The 26,528-nt window shown below is 37.1% G+C and overlaps 1 protein-coding gene across 1 annotated transcript in view; it reads left to right on the top strand.

The window, feature by feature from the left end:
* ABCA13 (ATP binding cassette subfamily A member 13) overlaps nucleotides 1-26,528 on the top strand; it is a 207,502-nt gene that overhangs the window by 113,805 nt on the left and 67,169 nt on the right. Inside the window, exons 36-41 of the mRNA XM_050892372.1 lie at nucleotides 15,215-15,461; nucleotides 16,391-16,480; nucleotides 17,081-17,153; nucleotides 19,332-19,450; nucleotides 20,429-20,516; nucleotides 25,940-26,048. Coding sequence (XP_050748329.1) covers nucleotides 15,215-15,461; nucleotides 16,391-16,480; nucleotides 17,081-17,153; nucleotides 19,332-19,450; nucleotides 20,429-20,516; nucleotides 25,940-26,048 — 726 coding nt within the window. The remainder of the gene's footprint in view (nucleotides 1-15,214; nucleotides 15,462-16,390; nucleotides 16,481-17,080; nucleotides 17,154-19,331; nucleotides 19,451-20,428; nucleotides 20,517-25,939; nucleotides 26,049-26,528) is intronic.

The raw sequence follows: 26,528 nt of genomic DNA, 5'->3' as shown, positions 1-26,528 counted from the left end.
TTTAAGTTTGAATGTCTTTAAGGAAAAGCTGAGAATTTGGTAAAGGGAACAGAGAAGAGTTAATTTTGGAGGTTGGAGGTGCAGTCCTTATAAAGGCACCATCAGGGCTTAGTTAATGCAGTTTTCAAAAAGAAGGTAGAGAAGTGGTTTGCTTAAAAACCCTGAATGTTTGTATGCTGGGAGAATACTGTCTATTAAGGTATAGTTCTAACTTTTATAGGGGCAGAAGTGATAAATGGAATAAAGGAAGAAATAAGAGAAACAAACAGCTGAAAGCTAAAGGCAGGCACTTCTCCTAGAGGTTAATTAACAGCTGGAGTTAGTCTACCCAGGGAAGTATGTTCCCTCTCCTGGTGCATTTGACACAAGCCTGGGGCCTTTGCAGAAAATATGCTACATTAAAAGGTGTTATTGACTTCTGCATATGGGTAACAGTGGAATTTGATGTCTGTTGATAGCTGATCAAGTGGTTTCTTCTATTCTTAGAGAGAGCTTTTAATCCACTCTGACAAATTGAGTTCCCTGTAATTACAAAATAAACGTTGACAGAGTATTTGTTACGTTTGAAGTTATATCACAACATCAGTTTTTAAGTGGAACTCCCTTCTTTCATTTCCCTGTAAAATTAACTTAAAAGGATATAAGAATAATTTCAATGCTCCACCTTGCAAAATGTAACTTCATTTCTGAGTAGAAAACCGTGGACAATAAGTAGCAGTGGCTCTGTTTAAAAGAAGTGGCTGCTGACATGAAGACTGATACTAAAATTTTCAATTTTTTGCGAACTACTGATAAGGAGAAGATACAGCATACATTTCAGTCTTCTGGTAGTCTAATAGTATGGATGACATAACCAATTAAATTCAGCACTAGACGCTGAAAAAGATGTGTCAAAATAGCTGGTCTAAAAATCTTGGATACTTTATATTTTCCTTCAACTTTTTTATTGTTAACTAGTTTCTTGCAGGAAATCTTGTGATTCTAGCATATTTTGAAAACTTAATTTCGCGTCTTCCAATTATTTAGCTTTATCATCCTCAACCCTGAATCTTGCTTCCTTTTCCTTTTTTCACCCTTTCAGTATTCTCTGAAGCATAAAATGAGGATGGAGCATTTTTATAATGTTACCTATCAGTAGTTGCAAAAAGATGCCTGATCTCAAAAATAAGATCATCCAACTTGTTTAAGGTTTACATAAATTTGTTTTCTCAGTAAGTGCATAACTGTAACTCCTTCTATCCTTCTGAAAGTAAATAGTCAGGTTCTTCCACTTACCTCAAATATGTTTCACTCTTTTCACCCACTACTTTCTTCTCTCATCCAAACATTTTCCCTACCAGTTGCTTTCCTCATGGTTGCTGCCTGGTCCTTTTCCACTTTTCATGCACAGTATGGACATCTTGGGCTCTTTGTTAGACAGGCTCAGACATCAGAGGGCTATTAGAAAAACAATGGAAAGATAGCTATTTTCTAGTAAAGGGAGGTACTCTTACAATGCCAAGAAGCTGATCCACTTGCTGTTCTCCACCTCCTTGTCCTCATGTTCATCTCCTAACTGCTGGCAAATGAAAGAAGTGAACCCTGCCTGCCTTCCTCACAGGGGCCTTTTGTTCCCTTCAGCTCTAGAGAAAAAAAAGGTCAGTAAAACACCTGCCAAAAAGGGGGCTCAACTGAAAAAAGACTATAGTTTTCTGCAAGTACTAGAACACCAGAGAACAAAACAATAATCTCTTCTGAAATTTCTATTTCGAAAATCATATTAATTGCTCATGAATATGTTCTGTTGATGGAATTGAGTTTGTTCCATAAAAGGTCACCCATGTGACTTAGTAGCTGCTTTCCTTCGCTGTGTAATTTGGTATTTTTGCTTGTTCTTAAATGTTCGAATCTCATTTAGACTGAAAAGTATGCTTGAAGAAATGTGTTGTGCTATAGATCTAGATCCAGACTTCAGATTGTGGTCTGAAGTTTACTGAGTATTTCCAGTTTCTAACTGAAAACGAATGAGGAAGGTTGTTGCATCACTCCATCTTATGATGGAAGAGATGATGCCTTTTCTATCCCTCCTAGAACTAATAGAATTATCAGACAGAATTTTTTTGAAGTTATGGGTCACCAGAACTGATATGCATGTAACTTTTGACGGTGATGACTATATATTGAATTTCTACATATCTCAAATGCCTTCTAAACAGAAAATTGTATTTGATATTAACATCTCTCAGCGCTTTCCACCTGATGTGGATGTGTGAGAATATTTTGAACCTGCTCTTGCCAACAACCTGCTGCCTTGCCTTTGTCATAATCTAGATTGTTTGTCATGTTAGTTATTAGTAGCGCGTGTTTCAGAAATGAAATAGCTTGGAAACTCATCCACTATGCTCAGATATTTCTTCGAGCTGAAGGACCAGGGATACAGATAGTTGTGGGTGCACTAGGAATGCTTTATTTATCCAAAGGTAATTGTTACAATGTGAACCTCCTTAACATCTTGAAAACCAAGTGATCAAATAATCTCAGCTGTGTAGGTCATGTGTTGCCTATAAGCCCTTAAGCCCTTCTTTGATTTCTTCTTGACTGTATTTCTTCATACAGGCTCTGTTTTCACTCAGACTTGCTAGTGCTCCCTTCTGTCTCTCTTTCTCCAACCTTTCCTTTGCACTCCAGGATTTCCTGTTGTTTTCTTTTAGTTCCTGTATTTTGTTGAGGCTATTACAACAGCCACAGACAGGGAAAAGGTATCGACAGCTTTTATGATCTTTCATGGTATTTTTAAAATTCTGTCTTTTAATTAAATATTCAGGAGTCTTGTTCTCCACTCTGCAGGACTGCTTGTCTTCCATTTCATGTTGTAATGATTCCTAAGTAATTTTTACCAAAAAAAAGGAAAAAAAAAATATATAAGAGAAGTAGAACTCTTCCTCAGAGGATAAATGAGATCTGGCAGACAGTATTCCTGTGTTCAGTTATTGCTTTTGAGAATGACCTGATGGCACTTTTTGGAGGTATTCCACTTTTTTCACATTTGCAACGTTTTCAAAAATCTGTATTCAGTATATGGTTTATGTGATCATCTGTTATCTGAAAAGCAACTGGAAGTTAAACAGCAATGGGTTGCCTGATGTAACAACAATGATGAGTTGCCTGGTATAACACTAATGGGCTTTTGCTACACCTGTAGTAATATTTTATTCCTAGCTTAAACAGTGAAATCCTTTTCAGCTTGTGCTCTTTCTGTTGCTCAGTAGTAGGAGTTTTCCAAAGACAGCATTTACTTCTCACATTCAAGAAGAACTGATTATTTCTCTCCCTCATAACATGGGGCCTATGTGTTGGAGGAAATTTTGACTCTTAGATAATTAATACAAAGTCACACATATGGTGTCAGAAAATATTTGTTGTTAATAGCTAGTCTTTAGGTTTTATATACAAAGTTAATTCTGGTGGTTCCTTGCCTTGCTTTAGCTTACAGGTGGAGTATTGTCCTAGTTTCAGCTAGGACAGAGTTAATTTTCTTCCTAGTAGCTGGTATAGTGCAGTGTTTTGGATTTAGTAGGAAAATAATGTTGATAACACACTGATGTTTTTAGTTGTTGCTAAGTAGTGTTTATACTAAGTCAAGGATTTTTCAGTTTCTCGTGCCCAGCCAGCAAGAAGGCTGGAGGGGCACAAGAAGCTGGGAGGGGACACAGCCAGGACAGCTGACCCAAACTGGCCAAAGGGCTATTCCATACCATATGACATCATGCCCAGTATATAAACTGGAGGGAGCTGGCTGGGAGGGACAGATTGCTGCTCAGGAACTAACTGGGCATCGGTCAATGAGTGGTGAGCAATTGCATTGTGCACCACTTGCTTTGTATAGTTTAATTCTTTTAGTATTACTATTGTCATATTATTATTATCATTCTAATTATTTTTCATTCCTTTCTGTCCTATTAAACTGTCTTTATCTCAACTCACGAGGTTTTTTTTTTTCCTTATTCTCTCCCCCATCCCAGGGGTGGGGGGGAGTGAGCAAGCGGCTGCGTGGTGCTTAGCTGCCGGCTGGGGTTAAACCACAACAAGTATATATTTTATAGATATTTTTTTCCAAGTGTGCCTATGGGTGTGTATATATTTATGTATTTTTATAGATGAAGATAATGTATGTGTATGTACACACATGCACACAAATATTTTAAAACATAACTTTGCTTTGTTAATGCTGTTGCACCAGCAAATACAGATACTTTAACTTCAATTATGTAAGTAATTTAATGTAAATGGTCAATTTTTTGAAGAAATGCTTATCAAGACTAAGTATACTTACTTTTCATTCTGAAATGTAACATTGCTTAGGAAGGGACTTCATGGAGTCTTCTTAACATCTTGCTTCATCTAATGAGTACATACCATACGTATGTAGAAGGTGTGGTACACATCTTAGTTGTGCTAGCAAGACTCTATTTGAGGTTGATACTTCCACATGAAACTAGATTTTCATGTGTCCAGTACCTTCCTAAAAGTATCTCCTTTGGTGAAATTGTTGTCTCTGCTCTGTCGCTAAATATTTCTTTTGTGTTACAAAACCCCACAAAGACATTATCAGTAGTCACACATCTGTTTTCTCAATACTAGCAATATTCTGCAGGACTACAAGGTTTTCATTTCTCAAAGCTAACAAAAAACTGTTTTAGGAGTTACAGGGACAACATCCAAAGTAGATTCAGTATGAAAGGCAGTATGCTGACCACTTAGGACTGCACTTCTTTTTGCTAACTGTTCATGCAATAAACTTATATAGGTTACAAGGTGACACCTTGATAAGATTTGTATATTACACTGTTGCCAGTTAATTCCGCATTTGAAATATATAAGTGGGACTTTATGGTACGTGGACCTGGTGTTGGACTTTTGTATAGGTGGAAATTTTTATCCATATAATTTTTTTCTCTTTCTATCTGTCCCTTGATCTATTTTGCACTTTATCTAGGTTACCATATTCATTGGAGGCATTAGAAAAAAATGAAACAGTTGGTTCTGTTAATCAAGATCCTTGTAGCTGTTTAGTACCACTATTTATGAGATACTAGAATGCCTGAGGAAAGAGATTATTCATCAAATACATTTTTCAATTGTTTGCCATATCTGTGGGTCTGAATAAAACATGCCTCCTGCAGAACTCAGTCATCTTTCAGTTTTGAATTGTTTCGCTGCACAAACTCTGATATGATTTTACTGCTAATAGAATAACTCCAGTAGAGATAGTGTCTAAAAATATTCTTGATTATGGAAGTTGCAATATTTTAGAACAAAGACTTTGTTCATATTAAGCTAATACTTGCACAAATTGTAAAAGCTAAAGTGGCTAACAATGTCCTTATAGATCAGGGTGAAATCTTGGCCCTGCTGAAGAGGTTTGCTCCATTTGTTGTCTGAATTTTCTCTCAGCGATTTCAGGAGGCTTGTTCCAGAGCGCCTTATACAGTGCATCCAAAGTTTTCCTCACTGCAAACTGAGCAGCTGCATAACAGAAGTCATCTGTAGTACAAAACTGGACAGCTACAATTTAAAAGTCCCCTTTCTGGGAAGCCAGTTACCAGTGGGAAGTACTTGAGAACACCTGGTTTGAATATATAGTTCCTTCGACTCTTGCTACATTTAATCTGTCTAGTTTGAAAATGCTAGGATATGTAGCATTAAGTCTTACACTTAATGTTAAGTGCTGTGGTAGAGAGAACATTCAGATTGTATTGCTGTCTTGCTCTTTCACCAAATTTTCACCAAACAGAGCAAAAGTACTGTGGGTTGTAGCCCTATTGCTTACATTGGATTCAATCTTGAAATGTTGTAACCGGAGTCTACAGGTTGAATTCAGTGGGCTGAATTCTAATAGCTTTCTGAGTATTGATTTACACTTCTACAAAGAAAAGGAACTGATCTCAAAAAGTGTGCTGCTTATTGTCGTAAGAGGGTATATTCTAGCGCAGAAGATGTATCTGATGGATGTTTGCCTGTGTGTGTACAAATGTATTCTGTCTCTCTGCCAAGTCTGAGATAGAGAGATATATATGAAATCAGTTGGGATCTTTTTTTGGCAATTCTGACAGACTGTATTTCTCCTCTGCTTTTGTACTTTTAAAGAATACAGACAGAAGGTGCAAATAGGCTTCCATTTTGTAGCCACCATTCTGTGCCTGTTTTTCAACTGTTTCTCTTCTTGTCCCCTCCTCCACGTGGCAATTCATTGCAGGTGCATCACTGCAGGGGAGATAGTACTACAATAAAAGCATATCTATTTGGAAAATTATCTCCTGGAAATTGAAATTAGCATATTTGTTAATGTTGCAAGTTAATCGTGCAGAAACTCAGAATCAGAGAATTAGGGCTCCCAAAATTACAGTAATTTTCCTTTTCAGGGCATGATAGGATTGTGTCCACCTGGCTGAATATTTGTCTTTTATTTGTTTCCAAAGAATATGCCCATCTCATCATGAGGAAGGTGCTCTGGCCACAGTAGAATTTGCCACACAAAGCTAAAAAATACTTGGTGCTTAATTCCAACTTCTTTTTCAGTATGGTTTAGGCTGGCAGCAACCCCAACTAAAATGTAGAGAAGAGAATATAAATCAAGGCAAAGCAGAAGAAAACATGGCAATGAACAACAGCGATTGTATTAGACACCGAAAGTCACAGCTGTAGAAAGAAATGAAACCCTGTATTTATGAATTATGGGAACAGTGCATTCAGCAATGTGTCCTTTTCCATCAGGACCAGACTCGTTTAGATGGCCATTCATCAAATCAGCTTGGCTGTCAGTGTAAGAACCCTTTTTGGTTCTCTTTGGGGTCTGTGGGGTAACAGATAGGAAGGCAGCACCATTGTTTCCCATTTCTTTATGCTTGTGCACTACTAGTGTGCTTCTGAGTGGAGAAGGGAAGAAAACTGACTATTTTGTACTAGAAATTAATTCCCTTCATTGAAAGTTATGAAAGTACTTTTATAACCAGAGTAGGTGCTTGTACCATTCACTAAAAGTGTTACATTCTAAAATAAATATATACTCAGTCAAGTTTCTGTTATGGCTACATGCCTACCCATTTTCATACTTGTAAAAACAACAAGTGGTGTTTTGACATCAGCTAACACTTCAGCAGCAACTAGGGTGTTGTTTTTTTCCTAGCTGTTGTGGTGGCTATTATTGTTTATTATACTAGCAGCGGTACCTTGGAAACCCAATCTGAAGTCAAGCCCTGTTGTTCCAGACACCCTATGGACTAATAGTAAGGATAACAATAACAGATTCTCACTACCTTTGACAGCTTGCAGTCTAGTTCTAAGGCTGAATGCAATGAGTAGATAAAACAGACACATAGGTTTGGGAAGGTAAGATTATAAATCAGGTCCATAAATTAAAAGCAGAGTTGACTGACTTTCTAACTACCATATTTACTTGCTAAATGCCATTTGGACTCTTCTGCTTCCCCAAATTTACCCTTAAGATAGAGAGTGGCTGCGATGCACATCTGTTCTAAAATTCTTATCTATTACCACACATGAGGTGCTGTTGCATGGTTTGGCATTTATACTTCTAGAGGATTTTCTGTTATTTTGATATGAGTGATGAGAAAGCTTAATGGATTTTTGCAGTGGTATGAGACTGGGTATTCTTGCATTAAATAGAAGGTTAAAACAGTCAGGAAACGCTATGTGTATTTTGGTATTAGTTATATGTGAATTCAAGAGGCTGGCTTACCTTCTTTGTATCTTGTATGGGCATTACAGATACCTACATTAATACGTCATATGATAGAATTATAATGTCTACTATAAATAGTCATGGATGTCTGTGAAGATGTAAAGGAAGGGAAAATTGGGATCTAATTTTTTAGTTTTTATCTAGCTTGTGTAATTGCTAAGAAATATTTGGCTTGCATTCAACGGTGCTCACCTATTTGTCTGTATAATACAGGTAATAGTATGTTCTAACTTTGAAAAAACACAAGTTCTTGAAATTAAAGGATGATATTTGTAATGTGGATGCGGCTACGGTAGGTCTGGAAAGAATGAGTAAACACTTTAAATTGGATTCTTTCTTACACTAAGAATCTCCTGTTGTGACTGTTTTGTAGGTCTTTGCAGGAGCATACTCTGATGCTGGACTGCTGTAGGGAGAGGTAGACTCAGATGGACTCTGTTCAAGTTCACCTAGTAATCTGTACAAAAGTTGAAGAGGTCGGGGGGCAGGAATCAATCTTTTTTGGAGTAGTCATTTGCTGCAGAGATGTCTGCAGTGTTGAAGCTGTGATTCCACATTTTCACCTCTAACTGCTTATCCCGTGTCAGCAAAGGCAATATATCCATTTAATGAGCTGTTGAGAATCTAGATAATGTATTCTATCCAGTTCGTTATTTTGATAACTATAATGTGTTCTAGTCAGTTGGGTTATTCAGTACCCAAAAATTGGTCCTGGTTTTAATTATTTCTCAGTTTGCTAGTTAGCCATCCCAAACTTATCCTGTGGAAGGTAGGATTAAGGTGCACCAGTGTGCAAGAGGAGTGAAGTATTTTAGATTGGTGCTTAAAGTGTTTATATCAGTCGTATTTCATATGAAACCGCGACTGGAAAATTCCTCACTTTAAGTGTTCCTCCTCTCCCAGCAAAAAAAAGACTGCAGATCATTTATTTGTTAACAAATTGACATGTGTTTGTGTTTTGCACTATACATTTTTCAGATTATGACATAGTGCTTTGTGAAAAACTAAAATAAAAGAACGGGAAGGAAGGGGACAAAAACCTGCTATACCTCTGTCTTGTTTCTTTCCTTTTCTCTGGCGGATACTAGCAATGTATTTTCCATTGCCATTTAATTATGTGCCTTGTGTGAGTCTGTACGATGTGTTTACCACCTGCAACAAACCTGAATGAAAATCCTGGATGCAAACAGTGATGTCCAGGATCAAATGCTGTTGCTTGAATGCACCTCTGCCACTGATTCGATAACAATGCAGCAAGAAACAGTAAAGAAAATTATTTTATGGATGAACGCTTGTTGTCCTCTAACTTCTGCATGTTTTACACTTTTCCTTCTGCACAAAAGCACTTTACATGGCTGTGTCTTTTGTTTAGCCAGTGAAGGTCAGATGTATCTCCTCTTCAACCAGTTGAGTGAGGGTACTGCAAAGTGTTCCTGCCTCTAAGAGATTTAGGTACAACGTTGCCCTACCAGTTCTTCAGCCTCTTACACATTGCTGTGGGTAGCTGCTGTGTTTAGGCCTGACTTTAGAATTTATTTCTTCTAAATAGAGGGTGGGTAGTTTGAATGAAGTTTGCCCTGTTCTTCTCCTAAGCTTCTTGCCTACAAATGAACTTTTGTTCATACCCATTTCTCTGGGAAATGCAAAAATAAGGAGCTTAAAGAGACTACTTTACAAGTTTGCTGGTATTTTTTCTAGGGACAGTTTTTTGGGTTGTGGGATTTGGGTGTTGGGTTTTTTTTGTGAGAGTATTCAGCACGTTTTCCTGGTTATGTTGGTTCTTTCTTGATTTTCCAATAGGAATCAGTTACATACTTCATGCTGTCCTTTCAGTGGTCTTCAGTGTGCTAAAATATTAAACATGTCGAATCTTGAACAATAAGAATGTCTTAGATAAAGGAAGGAAATCCGCTGATCAATCAACTGTCTGGCTTGGGCATGGGAGATGTCAGTTGTGAAGGGGATTCTCCACAAGGTTGTGGAGTGACAGACGCCAATGCTTTGGTTTTAAAATATGTTAATTTTACTGATGAACTCTGCAGTCACCTAGATCTCTCTTATTCTGTCTCAAAGATCTTCAGGCCCATGCAGAATCCCATTCTGGATTCTGGGGCCCAGAATGTAAAGCTGAATTTTTAATTAAAAAAAAAAAAAGTTTTCCCTTCAAAAAATGTCACTTAATTGGATTAAGCAGTATGTATGGGGGAGGGAGGAGGAACTGTAAGTTTTGCTGAAGTTTTGCTTTTCTGTACAGGAAATTCTTAAGATGGACACAATCTGAATCAACTTTTTAGATGAAATATTCACAATGCTTAAAATGAAAATTACTCTGGGGGGAAATGGGAGGATTTATATCTAAAAATGCCAGAAGGGAATTTCTCTTGTGAAATTCCCCCCAAAACATAGATTTTTCTGACCAGCTCTGTATGGAGACAGGTCATGACCCTGTTACATATAAGCAAGAATCAATCATAGTATGAAACAGACTAGAGGCATTCCCTTTATACCTCACACCGTCAAAGTGCCTTTTATTCAAATGTTCTGCATGAAAATCAGTCCTCAAAATCCTCCTGGAAACAAAATCAGTATTATACTTCTTTTTTATAATGAGTAAACAAATACGTAAGAAGATGAAGGACATTTTTATACCTTCTAATGGAATGCTGTGCACAGATCGGTGGGCTAGAACTGACTCTACGCCAGTACGGCATATGCCGAAATGCAGAACGATGTCAGATCACTAGCTTAGCCTAGAACTACTTGTTGGCACAGAACTTCTGATAAGCTAGTAATACCTACTGCTTCCAAATGCAACCAGTTTCATGTGAGCTAGCTCGACTGTTTTGCCAGAGTATTTCAGTTCCAGGATTATCTTCCCAAAATCTGGACCTCCTCTAAATGACTTGTCTAAATGCCAAAATGACAGAAGCAGAATCGAAAATGTCTACTCCTGGCTGTTAACATAGCCATTGCATAGCCCATTTTTCCTTATTTTATTGTGCCATGAAAAAAGTTTAGAATTACGTTATTTTCTAGAAGTGCAAAAAAGGAGAGAAAAAGACCATCTAATATCCAGTTAGAGACTCTTACAATATTTGGTTCTGCTCCTAATTCTAGAGTAGTCTATAGGTAAGGATTTTCAGAATCTTGGTTCCCAAATGTTAGGACTTATGCTCTGTTTCCCTGTACCTGATACTAACTACTTGAATTGGAAAGCGGCAAAAATCTTTTCCGTAATACAAAGGAGAGTCTGGATGAATTGGGAAGTACAACTTAATTGTGAACATAATTGCACTTCTTGCAGATAATTGCAGTCATAAGTCAAGCAAGACAGCTTCTAACAGTTGGGTCAGATTTTTAATTTTATGATCTAAATTATTAATGAGAATATTTCCATAAGCTTTCTGCATAAAAATTGACTTCATAACAGAGAGGTCAGCTGGTCTTGTCTTCTAGCCTTTATGATTATCAGTGGTAATCAGCAACTGTTTTCCCATAAATGTGTGCTGCTTTTATGCCTCCTGACATACATACCAAATGTAGATGGAGAATTAATTACAAGCTTTATGAAGCAAAATTAATTCTGTAGGTTCTAGTTAAAAGAAAATTAAATTAGACTATGCATGTAGAATTAAGAAACATGAAGAGTTAAATTGCAAGTGTGCAGAGGAATAATATTTAGCCTTTTTTTTTTTTTTTTTTGAGTGATTTAATACTTTGGGAATCTTGAAAGCCATATTGAGTCAATTATGGAAAGCCCAATGCAGGCTGCTTTTCACAGTGTGGCTGCAGTCAGACAAAGTGGTATGATGCATAAAGAAGACAAGCAGATCAGTACAAGAATGCATAATGCTATTGTATAAATCAGCAGTGTTTCCACATCTGATAGACAGCCGTACTGAACACAATATATCTTGAGACTGATACAGGGGTAATATAAGGGGACTTGAAGCAAGTGGTGAGGTGGATTAGGACTATAAAGATTTTCATAAGAGGACACTGAAAGGTTGAGATTATTTATGCAGAAGACAGATTGGAAACTTCTATAACCTGCCTCCTGAAGCAAGATTTAAGAGCATATCCAGTACCATCAAATAGAATAAATTCAAAACAGATAAACAAGATTTTTGGTTTTTACCTGAAACACAAAGGAATGACAGAATTCAAGGTCACAAAGATCGAAATTTAAGATGATTCAGAAAGACATTTGACAAGTTTCTCAATGAGAATTTTAAATAATAAGCATATGGTTTTTTAGAAAAGACAAATCATTTTAAAAAGAAGAAAGGCCTGAGGCAAACATATACTTTTAATATAACAGTTTATTGCATCTTCTTGTGATGTATCTTGGCTGGCCAGCATTAGAAATATTGAGTAAGAGTCAGGATATTGGACAAAATGGACAATTATTTTTATTCAGGATGACAGTTTCTCTTCCTATTGCAATCTGAATTAATTTGTTATCATTTCTCTCTACTCCATTTGTCAAGAAAAAAGAATGAATGGCAGCTTTGATTTCCCTTTCTGCCCCCAGAAAGTAGCTGTCATAGTGCTTTTTCAGAGATTCAAAGGGGTAAATATTTTGAAGCATCTTTCACTCACATTTCATGCTTATAATGTATGAACAGGTCCGGGACTATGGCAAATATCTCATTCTATGCTCCTTTTCTGGCATTTCACTACTTTGATAAATGAGAGATGGTATACTTTACAATTTCAGGGATGCTCAGCTGGAAACACTTACAGGATCTGTTTTATTCTAAAAACACTGATCCTTTGAAAATTGTTCTACTTCCAAGTGTCTTAATTTCTGTATTGAGTCAACTATTGAGAGTCGTACCATAATAATTCAAAGATCTTAATACATTCATAAGAAGTTTGCTTTAAAAAAATTCTTCTTTTACTAAGATTGTCTTCTCCTACTAGTCCAATTTATAGAAAAAAACAGGTTCCAAGCCCAAAATGTAACTGCTCTTGATTGGGGCACTTGAATGCTGAACAAGGATCTGAATTTTGTAGCTACTTTTTCTCTCTACAGAGGTTCAAAATCCTAAATCCCATTTGTGTTAGCTGTCAAATTAGCAAGATATAGCTGTGATTAGAACTGCTTAAAGACAGAATTTCTGTTCTGTGGGATTTTCTGGGGAAAAAAGAAATGTTATTCAGTTGCAGAATTAAAAGAATAGATACGGAATTTTTTTCCCCCAGAAATAAAATCAAAATTAATTACTTAGAGTCATTTGGAATCTGATAAAATCAGAGAATATTGAGGTTGAAAGAGCGGGTCAAGCGAGTCAAGTAAGAGCAGGTTACTCAGTACCTTGTCCAGCCTGGTCTTGAGTTTTGGTTGTCACCCTCACAGTGAAATTTTTTTTCCTGATATATTAAGTCAGAATTTCTCATGTTCCAGCTGGTGCCTGTTGCTTCTTGTCCTTTTCCTGAGCAGAGGCTTTGCTCCCTGGTGCCACTGGGGTCCCTGGGTGCTACCGGAGAGCTGCTCCTGCTACCAGGAGGTTCTCCTCGTCCCCAGTGCCTGACCCGCAGATGGCTCCAAACAGCGCAGATCCCTCCAGGTGCAGGCGTGCACACATGTGTATGTTAACAAGGTACGGTTAGTCAGTGTTTTCCTTGTCATCGCCCCTGAGGGACTGCCCTAGTAACCAACTGCTCCTCAGTTGGACACGGTACCACTGCTCACAGCCCGCAGTGTGGTGCCTGGCAGTCTGGCCAGCAGTCCTTGTAGTCCTCCTCACCCCATTTGCTCTAAGGACACTGTGGGAGACCATGTCACAGGCTTTGTTAAATCGAAGTAAACAGCATCCACTGTTCTTCTTTCATTTGCCAAACCAGTCCTATATTCATGGCCAGTTCTCAGGTGGCACGGTTCAACCTTACCAAGTCCATGTTGTCTATTCCTAGTCATTTCTTGTTTTTCATATCCTGGATGTTGTTTTCTGGAGGATTTGGCCTGTAACCTTCCCAGGAACTGAGGATAATTAGCCTGTATTTACCTGGATCCTCCTTTTTGCTCTTCTTGGGGGTGGATGTGATGTTTATCTTTTTCCAAAAGTCTTAGCCTTGAGAAGTCCACATGAGGTATTTTGTGTCACCATGAAGCCCTATCTCACCTGACTTCCTCCTCTTGTGTAGGCCCAAACCTTGAAAGCCACAATCTCCCACAATGTGTTTACTTGATTATAACTTTTCATGGCAAAATACACACAATTTTTAATATAAGAAATCATAAGTTTATAATTCACACTCCAGTTGTTGTAGTGTACAGAATTTGAGCTGTTTTGCTCAATGGCTACTCTGTCAGAAGTTCAACTTCTTTTTCTGATCCATCCCCCCCCACATTTGTCCCACAGCTCTCTCTTCTGGGATTAAAGTTCTAGTAAACCAGAAAAAAATGGTGCTAAATGAAGGACAATTAATTTGAGGTTACTTGAAAGCTCCCATACAAGTAGTTGTTAAAATGTAACATGGAAATGCTGCTTAGAGTGGTCTCAATATATAGAAGGGAAGGTAGTAAGAGACAAATCACAAGGGATCATAAAATACACTTATGTTTTGAGCACTATGATAAACAGGCTATTCAGTCTTGCTACAGTGCAAATAAATACCTGTGGTAGTAAATCTACCAGACACCTCTATGCTATAAGGAAGAAAAGAGGCTGAAGTACGTTCAGTCTGGCAAGGCCACAAATAAGAGAAGCTGGTAATAGCCTGCACATACCTAGAAGGCATTAGGGTCTAAAATGGAGGCAAAGTGATTGGTGTGATTCACAAGTGTCTGACAAAGAACAATAAAATGAAATTAAGGGAGAGTCTATCAGGAAAATGTCTGATTGGTGAGATGTTACTAAGCTGTGGACACACTCCCATGGGAATGTGAGGGACAGCCCATGAGCTGGGATTATGAAAACTGCATTGACTAACACATTAGAAAATTTTATCAGTCCCATATGAGCAGAGAAAAGAAGGGAATGCTTTTAAGAGAATCCACGTCTCTAGCATCTGTGAAGCTCTATTACATACTCTGAAGACATCCCATTGAAATCCCTGTGGAAAAGTTGCCACTGATTTCAGTCAAGGTGGATCAAGACCTTAGTGCTAATACAGGCCATGCATGTCATAGTAATTTGCCTAGGAGCAAAGTCAGCAATGCACAAGGAATGGTTGCACCAGAGCGAGGACCATGGGAAAAGAGGTATTCAATACTCCTTTAGCTGTGTACAGGGAGCTATAGAGATAACATGTTAGCTGAATATCTGTTTTCCCTTATAGGAAGAGTTAGTTAGTTATACTTGGGGGGTTATACTATTCCATCCAGGAGAATATTGTAGGTTTATGTAGTTTTGTTTTTTCTATAAAAAAGACTATTATGTACTATATTTGAAAATGTAGCACATGAAAGTTTAATTTGATTTTCCTTGTTTGTAAAGAGTTGGGTCTTTTTTTTGTCTCCCTCAGATATCTCACTTACAGGGGCCTCAAGTGCGTGTGGAGCCCGTCTTGTTCTCGCACAGATTGTTGCCCTTCTGATGAAGAGGTTTCACCACACTAGGCGAGACTGGAGAGGAAGTCTGTCCAATGTGCTGCTGCCTGTCCTCTTTGTTGCACTGGCAATGGCCTTGTTTAGTGTGAAGCCGCTGGCTATTGATTATCCTTCTCTCAAGCTGACACCAAGACTTTATGACAATGCAGAATCCTTCTTTAGGTAAAGGGCTCATCCATCATCATAAATATTCAGGGTTCTCAGACCTTTACCCTTGAGTTCTCATATTTTAAAGACTATTTGTATTATAGGAAGAATAATAGGTTACTTTTTACAATAGCTATTTATTTTTCAGATGTTTAGTACATTTTTGTAGATTATTATGAGGGAGAGATTAGAAAAGCATTGTGCAAAGGATTTTCTGGAGGAAAGGGCAAAGATTTTGGAGCAGTTTGAACTGGGTAATCTGTTTCAATACCAGCTATGGCCATTTATATGTAAATGCACAAGTGTATTTAAACAAGCCCTTGCATGCTTCGTTTTAACTAATTGCTTAGGCCTGAAGCCATTTTCTCAAAATAATTCTCAGGTTTGAAAGTGTCACACAGTATTAACAAAGCCTGGTGCCCTTCTTACTCAACCTCTAGTTTCTATATGTTCAGCTTTGAAACCAACTAGATTATTTATTTATTTTTAATGTACAGATTCTAAATCTCAGCTCTGAACTATTCTATATTCAGTGCATATCACATACAGATCACTTTCTCTACTGGACAAATATCCAGATATCTTCATAAACATAACATGATGCTGTTTGAATTTATAAATGAACCATAAAACCACTTAAACCATGCTAACTGTTAGGAATACGTGTTTATAAAGAGAAAGATGGCCATGGGGAGATGTTGAGATTTGTTTAGCCATAATTGTATTGAATTTTCTTTACATGTTCACATATAGTTTTTGAAATGAGATTGTTTTGCTGTTTTGGTATGTTTCCTATGCATGGATTTTATAGTTCTTTAATTTCTTGGTAAACATGTAGGATCTTGAGCCTGAAAGTTAAAGTTAACAGAACTAGACATATTAACATGTTTGTGTTTCTTTTTCTGGTCCCCCCCCCCGCCGCCCCCGTGGCCAACTTTGAACAGCACTGAAGATGATAACCTAGGAAACCTTTCTCAGATTCTGCTGAGATATTTCTCTGATTGGGACAACACATGCATGCATTCAAAACAAGGGTAACTGTGAATAGCATAACTACTTCCTTAATTGTAAATTGTAAATATTGTAAATTCAATATTGTTTTTCTGTGTAACGTGGACTATCTCAAGCTTTTCTTGGCAGTATGAGGTTAATGACAAATCTGTTATGATGAAGGAGCTGGCATCCAGGTAAAGCACCTAAGTAGGCTTCACTGTTAAAGACCTGATTCTAACCCCTTAAAAGTCAGTGACAACTTTCTGTTTAATTTCAGGAGGATTTTGATCAAGTCTGGTGTCCATATGAATGAATGTTAGACAATAATTACGATATTTGTTAGGAAGCATTCCAGATTTCCAAATTTAAGAACGCAGAGTGGTGACCATGCTTTTCTTATTGCTGCAAACACAACACATGCAGCTCATTTGCTGCTTTACTTATATAAATATTTTTAGTGAATCCACTTTGATACAAATGAGTAAAATTGATATAACTTTAGACACAGCTGCCACTGTGGCAAAATGCTAAGAAGGTGTTCAAGATGCCAGATCTGCTCGTTACTCTGTGGATTTCTTCTGTTAAGTAATATATTCCTTTCATTTAATGTTTGTTCCTATTGTTATGTTTATTCCCGTTAGAAAAAATAATTCATGTTGGCAGATGGAATCTACATCACCCCAGGATTCATGTGGATGTGTGGCTGAACAAGAGGTATGTCATTTTATATTTACTTATGTATGTAAAAATTATGTGTGTGTATATTACATCTAATATCTTGACTGTTCTTTTTGAAGGACTAGAGAAAGGGATGAGGAAATAAACCCTCAGAGCACTGGCTTTGTTATGATTGGAGATTTCCTTCTGTTTCATCTAATGTTTGGCCTACGTGTTCTGAAGTCTTCAGGGAAAGAGCTTGCACAATTTTGATGTATATATATATGTGTGTGTGTGTATATATGCACTAGAAATGGCTATAAATTGATCTGAAATAACAGTAATCAGAGATGGCTAAACTATTCTCAGCAGATGCAACTTTGCTTTGAATATGTTATAGAATCATAGAATGGTTTGGGTTGGAAGGGACTTTAAAGATCATCTAGTTCCAAACCCCCTGCCATGGGCAAGGACACCTTCCACTAGACCAGGTTGCTCAAAGCCCCAGCCAACCTGACCTTGAACTCTTCCAGGGATGGGGCATCCACAACTTCTCTGGGCAACCCGTTCCAGTGCCTCACCACCCTCACAGTAAAGAACTTCTTCCTTACATCTAGCCTAAATCTACCCTCTTTCAGTTTAAAGCCATTACCCCTTGTCCCATCACTACATGCCCTTGTAAAAAGTCCATCTCGGGCTTTCTTGTAGGCCCCCTTTAGGTAGTGGAAGGCTGCTATAAGGTCTCCCCGGAGCCTTCTCTTCTCCAGGCTGAACAACCCCAACTCTCTCAGCCTGTCTTCATAGGAGAGGTGTTCCATCCCTCTGATCATCTTTGTGGCCCTCCTCTGGACTTGCTCCAACAGGTCCATGCCTTTTTATGTTGGGGGCCCCAGAGCTGAACACAGTACTCCAGGTGGGGTCTCACGAGAGCGGCGTAGAGGGGGAGAATCACCTCCCTCGACCTGCTGGTCATTTAGGACTTTGCTTACAAAAAGCTCATGTAAAACAAGGTTAAAACATAACACTTCCATAATATCTGGAAAACTACTTACTTTCAAAAGGGAAGGGCAGATGATCCCAGCTGATAGAAACTACCAGGGAATCTACATGTGAATGAGATTTAATTGTTAATGTTTGATTTTGATTTGGATTGTGTATTTGAAAATAAAACAGCCTTCAAGGAAAGAAAGGATTTTGAAAAACATAATGAGTTTCTGACCTTCTTGACTAGTGAGTTTTCCTGCTGACTTGCTCTGAGGTTGAGTAATAAACAAAAATGTGAAACTGTGTCTGAAGTGACAAATATATTTCCCTGGATGGGACCATTCTATCAAATAAGTTATCTCCTTCATAAAGATATCAATATTTAGAGTAAAAGTTGCATCTGAAATATAGCAATACAGTTTTGGGAAAAGTGGAAGGAGGAAACTAATTTTTTACTTTGCTGGGCAAGGAACAAATTTGCCTCTAATACTAGTGAGACGTATACTTAAAATACGAGAAGCTTCAATAAAATGGGAATGGGAACTCACACAGGGAGAGGTCCATTAACCATGAAAGCTCAAAGGAGAGAAGTCACTTGACAGTGGAGGCAGAACCTGTATCTGTGAGCTATGGAAAATCAGAATCTCTGAGAGTGATTTTTAATTTGTGTAGGGTTGAGATGTCAAATAAGCATTAAAATTTTTCAGTTGATATACATAATGTACTTTATAAGGCTTCTGAGATATCCTATCATAATATCTGTCTCCTTTTCTTCGGTTGTGGGAATATCCCACAGAATCATTAGAAAACATCTTCCTTTATTCTTCTCTGCAGTCCCTCAATGAAATTTTTAGAAGCATATTGCATTAATTAGAATTTTGTTTTCATCTCATATTCATCTGGTGTCTTTTTTGTGTTTCTTCTCAGGCACAAGTGAATAGCAGTCTTGCCTTTTTCATTGCTGTAAACATTTCTAAACTTATATACAAGTTTTGATGTTTTCAAAACAAAACTGACTGACAGGGTTGCAAGAGAAATCAAAGGGGGTTCTAATATGTAGGTGACACAATTATCTGAGATGCCTTATAACCATAAAACCATACATAATTTATTGAAAAGTTATCAAAGCTGAGAAAGACAAATCCAGTTGAAAAGCAATACTGTAAAATCTACATAAAAATTCAAAAAATATGGCTCAATGTAGTGCCACTGATTTTTAAGAGTGCTTTACTTATGTATACTGTTTTTCAGATGTGTCCAAGTTTCAATACCTCTGCTCCCTATGTGAAGAATAAGGAAGGACATATTTTGTATAATCTTTCAGGGTTCCTTGTGGAAGAATATTTAGTGAGGCCTTCCAACAAAGCAAGGTAACCTTAAAATATCTAACCTTTGTTTATCCTTTGTGTATAACAAACACAGTCCTTCCTGATCCAAAGCATAGACCTACGTCACTGAGAATATAAGGGGTAGTTGCCTTTATCTGTTGGTTGTTATCAAGGTGTAGAGTCAGGCTAAGGTAACATGGAACCCCCTCCATGGCCACTTCTCAGAGCTTCCTCCAGCAGTCGCATGATAATTGCCTCTAGGCATACCCTGGATCTTCTTGCCATACAGAGAGTTATTTCAGCATCTCAGAGAAAGAAAATGTATATGCATATGCAAATCAGACGAACAATATAGTTTCCATTCCTCAGAGACTCAATCAAATAGAGGTGGATATGCTCCAATTAATCTTTTCTTTGAAGTAAAAAGGGCTGGTATCCCCCTGGCAAGACTTCATATTCTGTGATACCAGCCACAGAGGTGATAATCTGCTGTATTTCGAGGTTTACTTATGTGCCTTTACAGCTCAACCACTGCCTTAGACATAAGTGCAAATACTAGACCAAGTATGATTTTATCAAGGAGAAGAAATTGTTAGCCATTTATGCATTAAAAAAAAGTGTATTTGATTTGATAAAAGTAGATGTAAACATCTTAGGATGAAAGATTTGAGCGGGTATATGAATGGAGTAGGAAGAAATCAAGCTGTTTAAGATGTTTCTGAAAGTCAGTAATACCTCACTTGCTCACAAACCCTCCTGTTGCTCAGGGATTTCAGCTTTCAGAAAGTAAAAAATCTTATCTGAGGGAATCTCTTTGCTGGAAAAGAGCAATAACGTTCACCTGATTCAAGAGTATATTCAGCTTGTCCTTTTTAACAGAGAAGGGGTTTGTGAGGGGTGAAGTTTTACTTTCAGTTGAAAAATAAAGCATTAATGTAGATATTACCACTTTATCATTGCATGAAAAGACTGCTAAGCTTAAGGCAGGTAACTTGTTATTACTTTATTTTCTATTACCAGATATGGTGGTTGGTCTTTTGGAGGGAGGAAAGCCTCTGAACTTCAAGATAGGAAATTGAATAACACCAAATCTAAGCCTCTGGCTAAGGTAAGGGTTGCATGTACGTGTGCACATTTGTATGTATGTGTTGCTTACTTATTCAGGCTCCAGACTTCAGAGCACTTAGCAAATAAATCATTACATAAAATCCTTGCATTTAGAAATTGAGAGAAAACCCTCTGTCTATTATAGTCCACTTCTCTGTTCATAATTCTTGAAATATTCTCCTGTGTTCTGAGAAGCAGTTTTAAATGAGTCAAATGATATGGCTTTTGTTGTTTTTTCCTGTGAACTTATTTCGGAGTCTAACTGAGCTCACCTTTAAAACTTTTTTTTTAGGTAGGCAGCCCAGATATTCCTTTATTGTTTTTTGTTTTCTATAAAAAGTCAATGTCAGATAGACAAAAGTTCATTGAACATCTCAAAAATGAGTTATTATTGATGCTTTTTTCATTCCTGCAAGGAATACTTTTCTTTGCTACATTTCTCTCTTCCCCCCCTTCCCCCCCCAGCAAAGATTTAGCTTCTAGGAGTAGCTTCTTCTACATAATAAATATGCTACCCTGTGTTTATGATCCCGTTTTCAAATATGAGTAACTTTCCATTTTTATCCCAAGAAATTGAAGTGTGCCTTGCTGAAATTAGTCAGGTTGTGAAATCTGAAGCTCTTCTTGACAGTAGATCATATTGTCTTGCAATGCTACACAGAGCCATTGTTTTCTGTCTGGAGCTACCTCTGAAGTCAAGAAAAGAAGGATTATTCTAAGCACAATTGAAATAAAGAGCTCTTCTTTGGGGCCTTTAGGTATGCAGTGGAATGATATAGTATCTCCATACTGTGAAAACTTGGGATGGGACCTAGAGGCTAACAGGTGATTATCAGTGCAAGGGATTTTATTTTCCTTGGGAATGCTTTGAAAGGTTCTTTTGAGATCCATTCAAATGTAGACCAGTAATGAGTAAAGGAACAGCAGTCTTGGAGGAGTATTGAAGAATATCAGTGAGTGGTCTCTATTTTTGTATCTGAGGCAAAACAGATTTGTTAAGAGGAAGCTATGGACTTTGCAGATTCCAGATTAGAATATGAAAGAAAGATGCTTCTGCCTTTAAATTGCTTTATGGGGGTATTGAAACTAGATTTTATTTGCTTTTATAAAAGAAGAAGAGAAGGAACAGTGTAAATAAGCTCTATCCCAAAATCCATTTTGGGACAAAGTGTTAAAACAACCATGTGTTAAAACAACATATTCTCCAATCCAATATCATTTCATGTTTAGTTTTGCAAAATCACTGCTTGTTTGCAATGCCTTTTCCATGTAGTTTTGTTAAAAATCTCTCTATCTTATATACACACACTACCTTATACATATTTTCATTTTGGTCATTTGTGATCTCCCTTCTACCCCCAGATTTCTTACAGCTTAGAACTCCAGTTCCATCAATCCTTCATTAGAAACTTGAGGTGCTAGAGGATTGCAGTAAGATGTGTTTTTCTAACTGCTGTTTTTGTCCTATGGACCTTTAATCATTTTAGACTCTTGTTTTGACATGCCTGCACTGTGGTTTTTGTCAGGGTCCTTTTTTTTTTTTAAATGTCTTTGGTGTAGAGCTCCACCTGCCATCAGCACAGGGATAAATTATAGTTATCCTGTTAGTGAGTAAGCTTCATATTTCAGACCCAAAGAAAATAGTGGAGTAGATTTATAAAGGGCACTGTGTTATCTAAAATACCTCCTGGAAGTGGCTTTCAACTGATGCAGTGTCAAATTATTGCATTAACCTTTCAGTAATTAATGACCAGACTTTTACTTTGACCTTTCAGGCTTGTTCATGAGACAGTGAATGTACCATTTACATAGCCTTGTACGAAAGAAAATGAGAAATTTGCATTTGAAGAGACTTACTGTACAATTCATTTCATTTTAGAAAATTTCTGAATCTTTGTATGTTATTCTCCTCCACTCAAAAAGCCAACAATTTTTCCAGTTCAAATTAAAAATACTTATTCAATACCTATTTTACTTTACCTAATCATACCATGCTGTATAAACCACATACATGGTATATGCATGCACATGAAGAATGTGTATGTGTGCATGCACAAGAAAGAATATATCTACCACACGACAAATGCGGCTGATTAAAACCATTGATTATTGACATTCATTGATGATCACTGCTATGTGGCAAAAGCACAACTCCTCCTCAAATTTTTTGTGTTTTCATGACTGTATATTCTTTGGTTTCCTTTTCTAATGTGGGCAAAAAGTGTTCCATAATGATTTCATAGTTGCTGGTGTTTATAACATAATTAAATATAAGAAGAACATGTGGTAATTTTAAATAGTCCTGAAAGGCAATTTTTACTGTTTACATGGCATTCTGAAGTGTGCATTTTTCCGATCGCAAGGGTTGGGATTTGAGGCTTTACAGTAACAGTATAAGTGTCCAGAGGAAGTTACATCTCTCCAGTCTAATACCCCTTCTCTCTGCCTCCCCATCATGAACCTGGTCCAGCAATGCTTAGGGATTTCTCTGCCCCTCTGCATCCTTTTTTCTTGATAGGCCATAGGTTAGTTAAAAAGTCAGTCTAGCGTTATTCTGGAATAGTAACAGCAGGTAAAAATGGTATGGAATAATGGAAAACATGTCTTTACAGAACTGATATCTAATGTGGTGAGAGGCCATGTTTTTCCTTAGGAAGGAATTTTATCAATCATGGATAGAAGATAAAATAATGAAAATAAAAATTAATCATCTTAATCTATATATTTTTCCATTGCTCATGTCTTTTCTGCCCTCTATAAATAATTTACCTGTGTGGCACACAAGAAATATGAAAGATATTTCAGCAGGAACTAAAATTTTTCCTTTTTTATATTCTACCTTTGCAATCAATTTAGAATAAGCCACAAGACCTTAGAAAAAAGAACTTAAATTTATCTTCTGATGAAGTGAACAAGGTCAAATGCCTCTTTTGCCAGATTATAAAAAATTAAATATCCAGCTTCAATTTGGTTATTTCCTGGTGGTTTGATTCAGTTACATAATGTAATGTAGCTTGAAGGAAGAATTCTAATTAACGTGTGGGATATTGAAATGTATTGTTACACACAATGCTCTGTTGTGGTTTTTGTATTTTCATTTGAATATTGGTCACATTATTATATTTCTAAGGTGTTCTGTGAACACTTGAGAACTTTTGAGGATGTGTCATCAGAATTTTGCTTTATTGTTTTCTTAATTGCCTTTTTTAACACAATGAACGCAATTGCAGTGGAGTTTCATTATGTATGTATAACTTTCTATTCGGCACATATCTTTTTTAAAAAGATAGAATAAGAAATGGGGGTGTGGGGCTGTGAAAAAGACTGGCTATCCTTGATCACTTGTTTATGTTTCTTTGCTCTGGTTGCTATTTGCACAGGAGATCCAGCAGTGCAAAGATTTGCAGTTTTCCTCAGGACACTTAGGTTCTATTTCGCTTCATTTCTTTAAAGAACTCTCTTGTTGATTAAAGAATAGGAGATCTAGTTTGTGTAGTAATTTGTGGGAATTGAACTAGAGGAGAACAAAGGAGTTGCACAGGAGTTTGCAAAGGGGGAAAGAGTTTGGGATTTGTTCTTTTTTCTCTTCTTTAAATGTGGGGACATAAGATGCTGTTGAGATTTCAAGCAGTTGTGAAGACCACATAAAGAAGAGTAGAAAATGTGAAAGCTAATGCAAGCAAGAGCAGTGGTAGACCAAAGCTGCTCATTTTTAAAATAATGACTAACAGAGCTTACGGCAAAGATCATTCAAGGGTGAGAGGCATAGGAGAGATGACAGTGGAGCTCAGAGTTTTGTTTGAAAGCATGATATAGGATAGATGGGAGGAAATTGAATGGACAATTAGAGTGTTGTAAACCTTGCCTCACAACAGAGTACAATGTGGACATCCAAACAAGTAGGTAGTCAGGAAAATAAATCAGAAGAAAATAATTATTAAGAGAGGGAAATAGAACGGAAGATTAGACAACCTGCACTGGGAAACATAGAGAAGAATGCAACAGGAAAAACAGTCAAATTCTGGAAGTAGTGTCCAAGTAAGGATTGTAGGTGGCTACTATAAGAAAGAAAAAAGCAGAATTATCTGCAAGTAAATAAATAAAAAATCTGGAAGTTTAAACCAGTATCAAGAAGAGGCACATATATATGGAAGACCACGGATGAGAACAGCATCAGTGATGAGAAAAGAATCTTTAGGGAAGTTTCCAAGATGTAACTGTATAGATGGTAATTTTAGAAAGGATCTAAGAAAACTGAAATCCTAGAAGGGTGTTAAGACAAGATAGACCTATAGTAAAAACTGTGCACTTTGCAGTACAATTCAGAATCCAGACACAAAGTGAGAATTGCCCAGCATCAACCTGAGATGTACAAAACACGGATTAGCAAATAGCTGATCTCAAATAGGGAAAGGTTTTTCAACTGTATAAACAAAAAGGGGAGATGAAAGGTTGCTGTGGAGTGAGGAATGGATAGTAATCAAAGATGATTTTAAACATGTCACTAAAACTGAAAACAAACATACACAATAATTTGACCTAGTTTTCAGTATGGATAATGTGGGTTCAAAGGCACTATAATTAACTGTAATGAGGCATAGAAATGGAATCGATTTGCAAAGGCAAAGCAAAACTCAAACCTCAGTATATTCGGTTTTGGGACATATCAGGCTCTCGGCAATCATTCTAGCATGTGGAAGTGTGAATTTTGAGTATATTTATCAAGTTGGGGTGATTCTGCATGATTTGAGGATAAAGTATACGTTACAGCAGAATTGCTTCCCTGTGCTCCTCAGAAAGACTGGCTTGCCTTGTCTGCCTTCAGGTTTGTCCGTATTAATTTCCTCCATGCTTGACAAACCACTGATAATTGCTTGTTGGAGACACAGCTTTTTCCTTTATGGAATAGTTTTGTACTCACCTTGTAAACAGTGCCTCCTTGATTCTTTCTTTCCCCACTTCCTAGAATATTCTGTTCCTAGACATTTTATGCTGTCTGTCACTTGCCGGTATTATTTAGATAAGTCTTTTTGGAATTTCAATAATGTTCTCCACTTGTAACATTAGTTTTACTCATCTTTTTGTATTTTTAATTAAATTGGCCAATGTTGGTTTTGCATTGTTTTTCCTCTATTTGTTTGACCAAATGTGTGTAAAGAAAGGGACACAGTGTTCCACTAAATCAGAGAATCTCAATTTAATAATTAGCATAGGTGTACAGTAGAAAACAAACTGCTGCATGCTGTTGAAAGACCTGTACAAATTAACCGATTCTGTTCTGCCTAGTTCACCTTCTTCCATAAAGAGGTGTTATAACAGGAGAATTAGATATCTTTGTGCAATTCTTCAAGGTGTACGGGAGCTTTCAGATCAGCGTTCAGATTCAACTCATTTTTGATTCACAATTTCCATTCTCTCTTCCAGGTGTGGTACAACCAAAAAGGTTTCCATTCGTTGCCATCCTACTTAAATGAACTCAATAACTTCATTCTGTGGCTGAATTTGCCTCCTAATGTGGATTGGAGACAGTATGGTAATAGTCCTTCTTTAAGTCTTTTTTCATATCTTTTGAAAAATAGTTTTAAAATAAACTAAAATAATTTTAAGTATGAAAACTTTTCATAGTATAAAGCAGGATTGCAGAGTCACACATTTCTTGGGAGGATTTGAAAGTGGAACTGTTAACTAAACAGAAAGTTTGTTTGTGTGAAGAACATAGCACACAATGAGGTAAAATTTGAATTTACAGCTCACTGTCATTTGAGTTTCTTACAAAGGACATTGCTGTGGAATAAGTGTAAATTGGCTTGCTACACTTGGGATATTAGTCCCTGTGAAACCACTGCTAAGGCTTGCTTACATTGGATGATTAATGCATAACAGAGTATGAATTTATAAATTCTTTGTCACTTTATTCTATCTCCTTATGTAAATATCCAGGGTAAATCCAGAGTATCCTGTAAATTCACACTGCAATGTGATGTTCCATAGCATCCTGTTACTCAAGGAACAG

The sequence above is a fragment of the Gymnogyps californianus genome, chromosome 2 (assembly GCF_018139145.2).
Source record: "Gymnogyps californianus isolate 813 chromosome 2, ASM1813914v2, whole genome shotgun sequence".
In the NCBI taxonomy this organism is placed as follows: domain Eukaryota; kingdom Metazoa; phylum Chordata; class Aves; order Accipitriformes; family Cathartidae; genus Gymnogyps; species Gymnogyps californianus.
The sequence above is the reverse complement of the archived record's forward strand: the minus strand, read 5'-3'. Positions and strand labels throughout refer to the sequence as shown.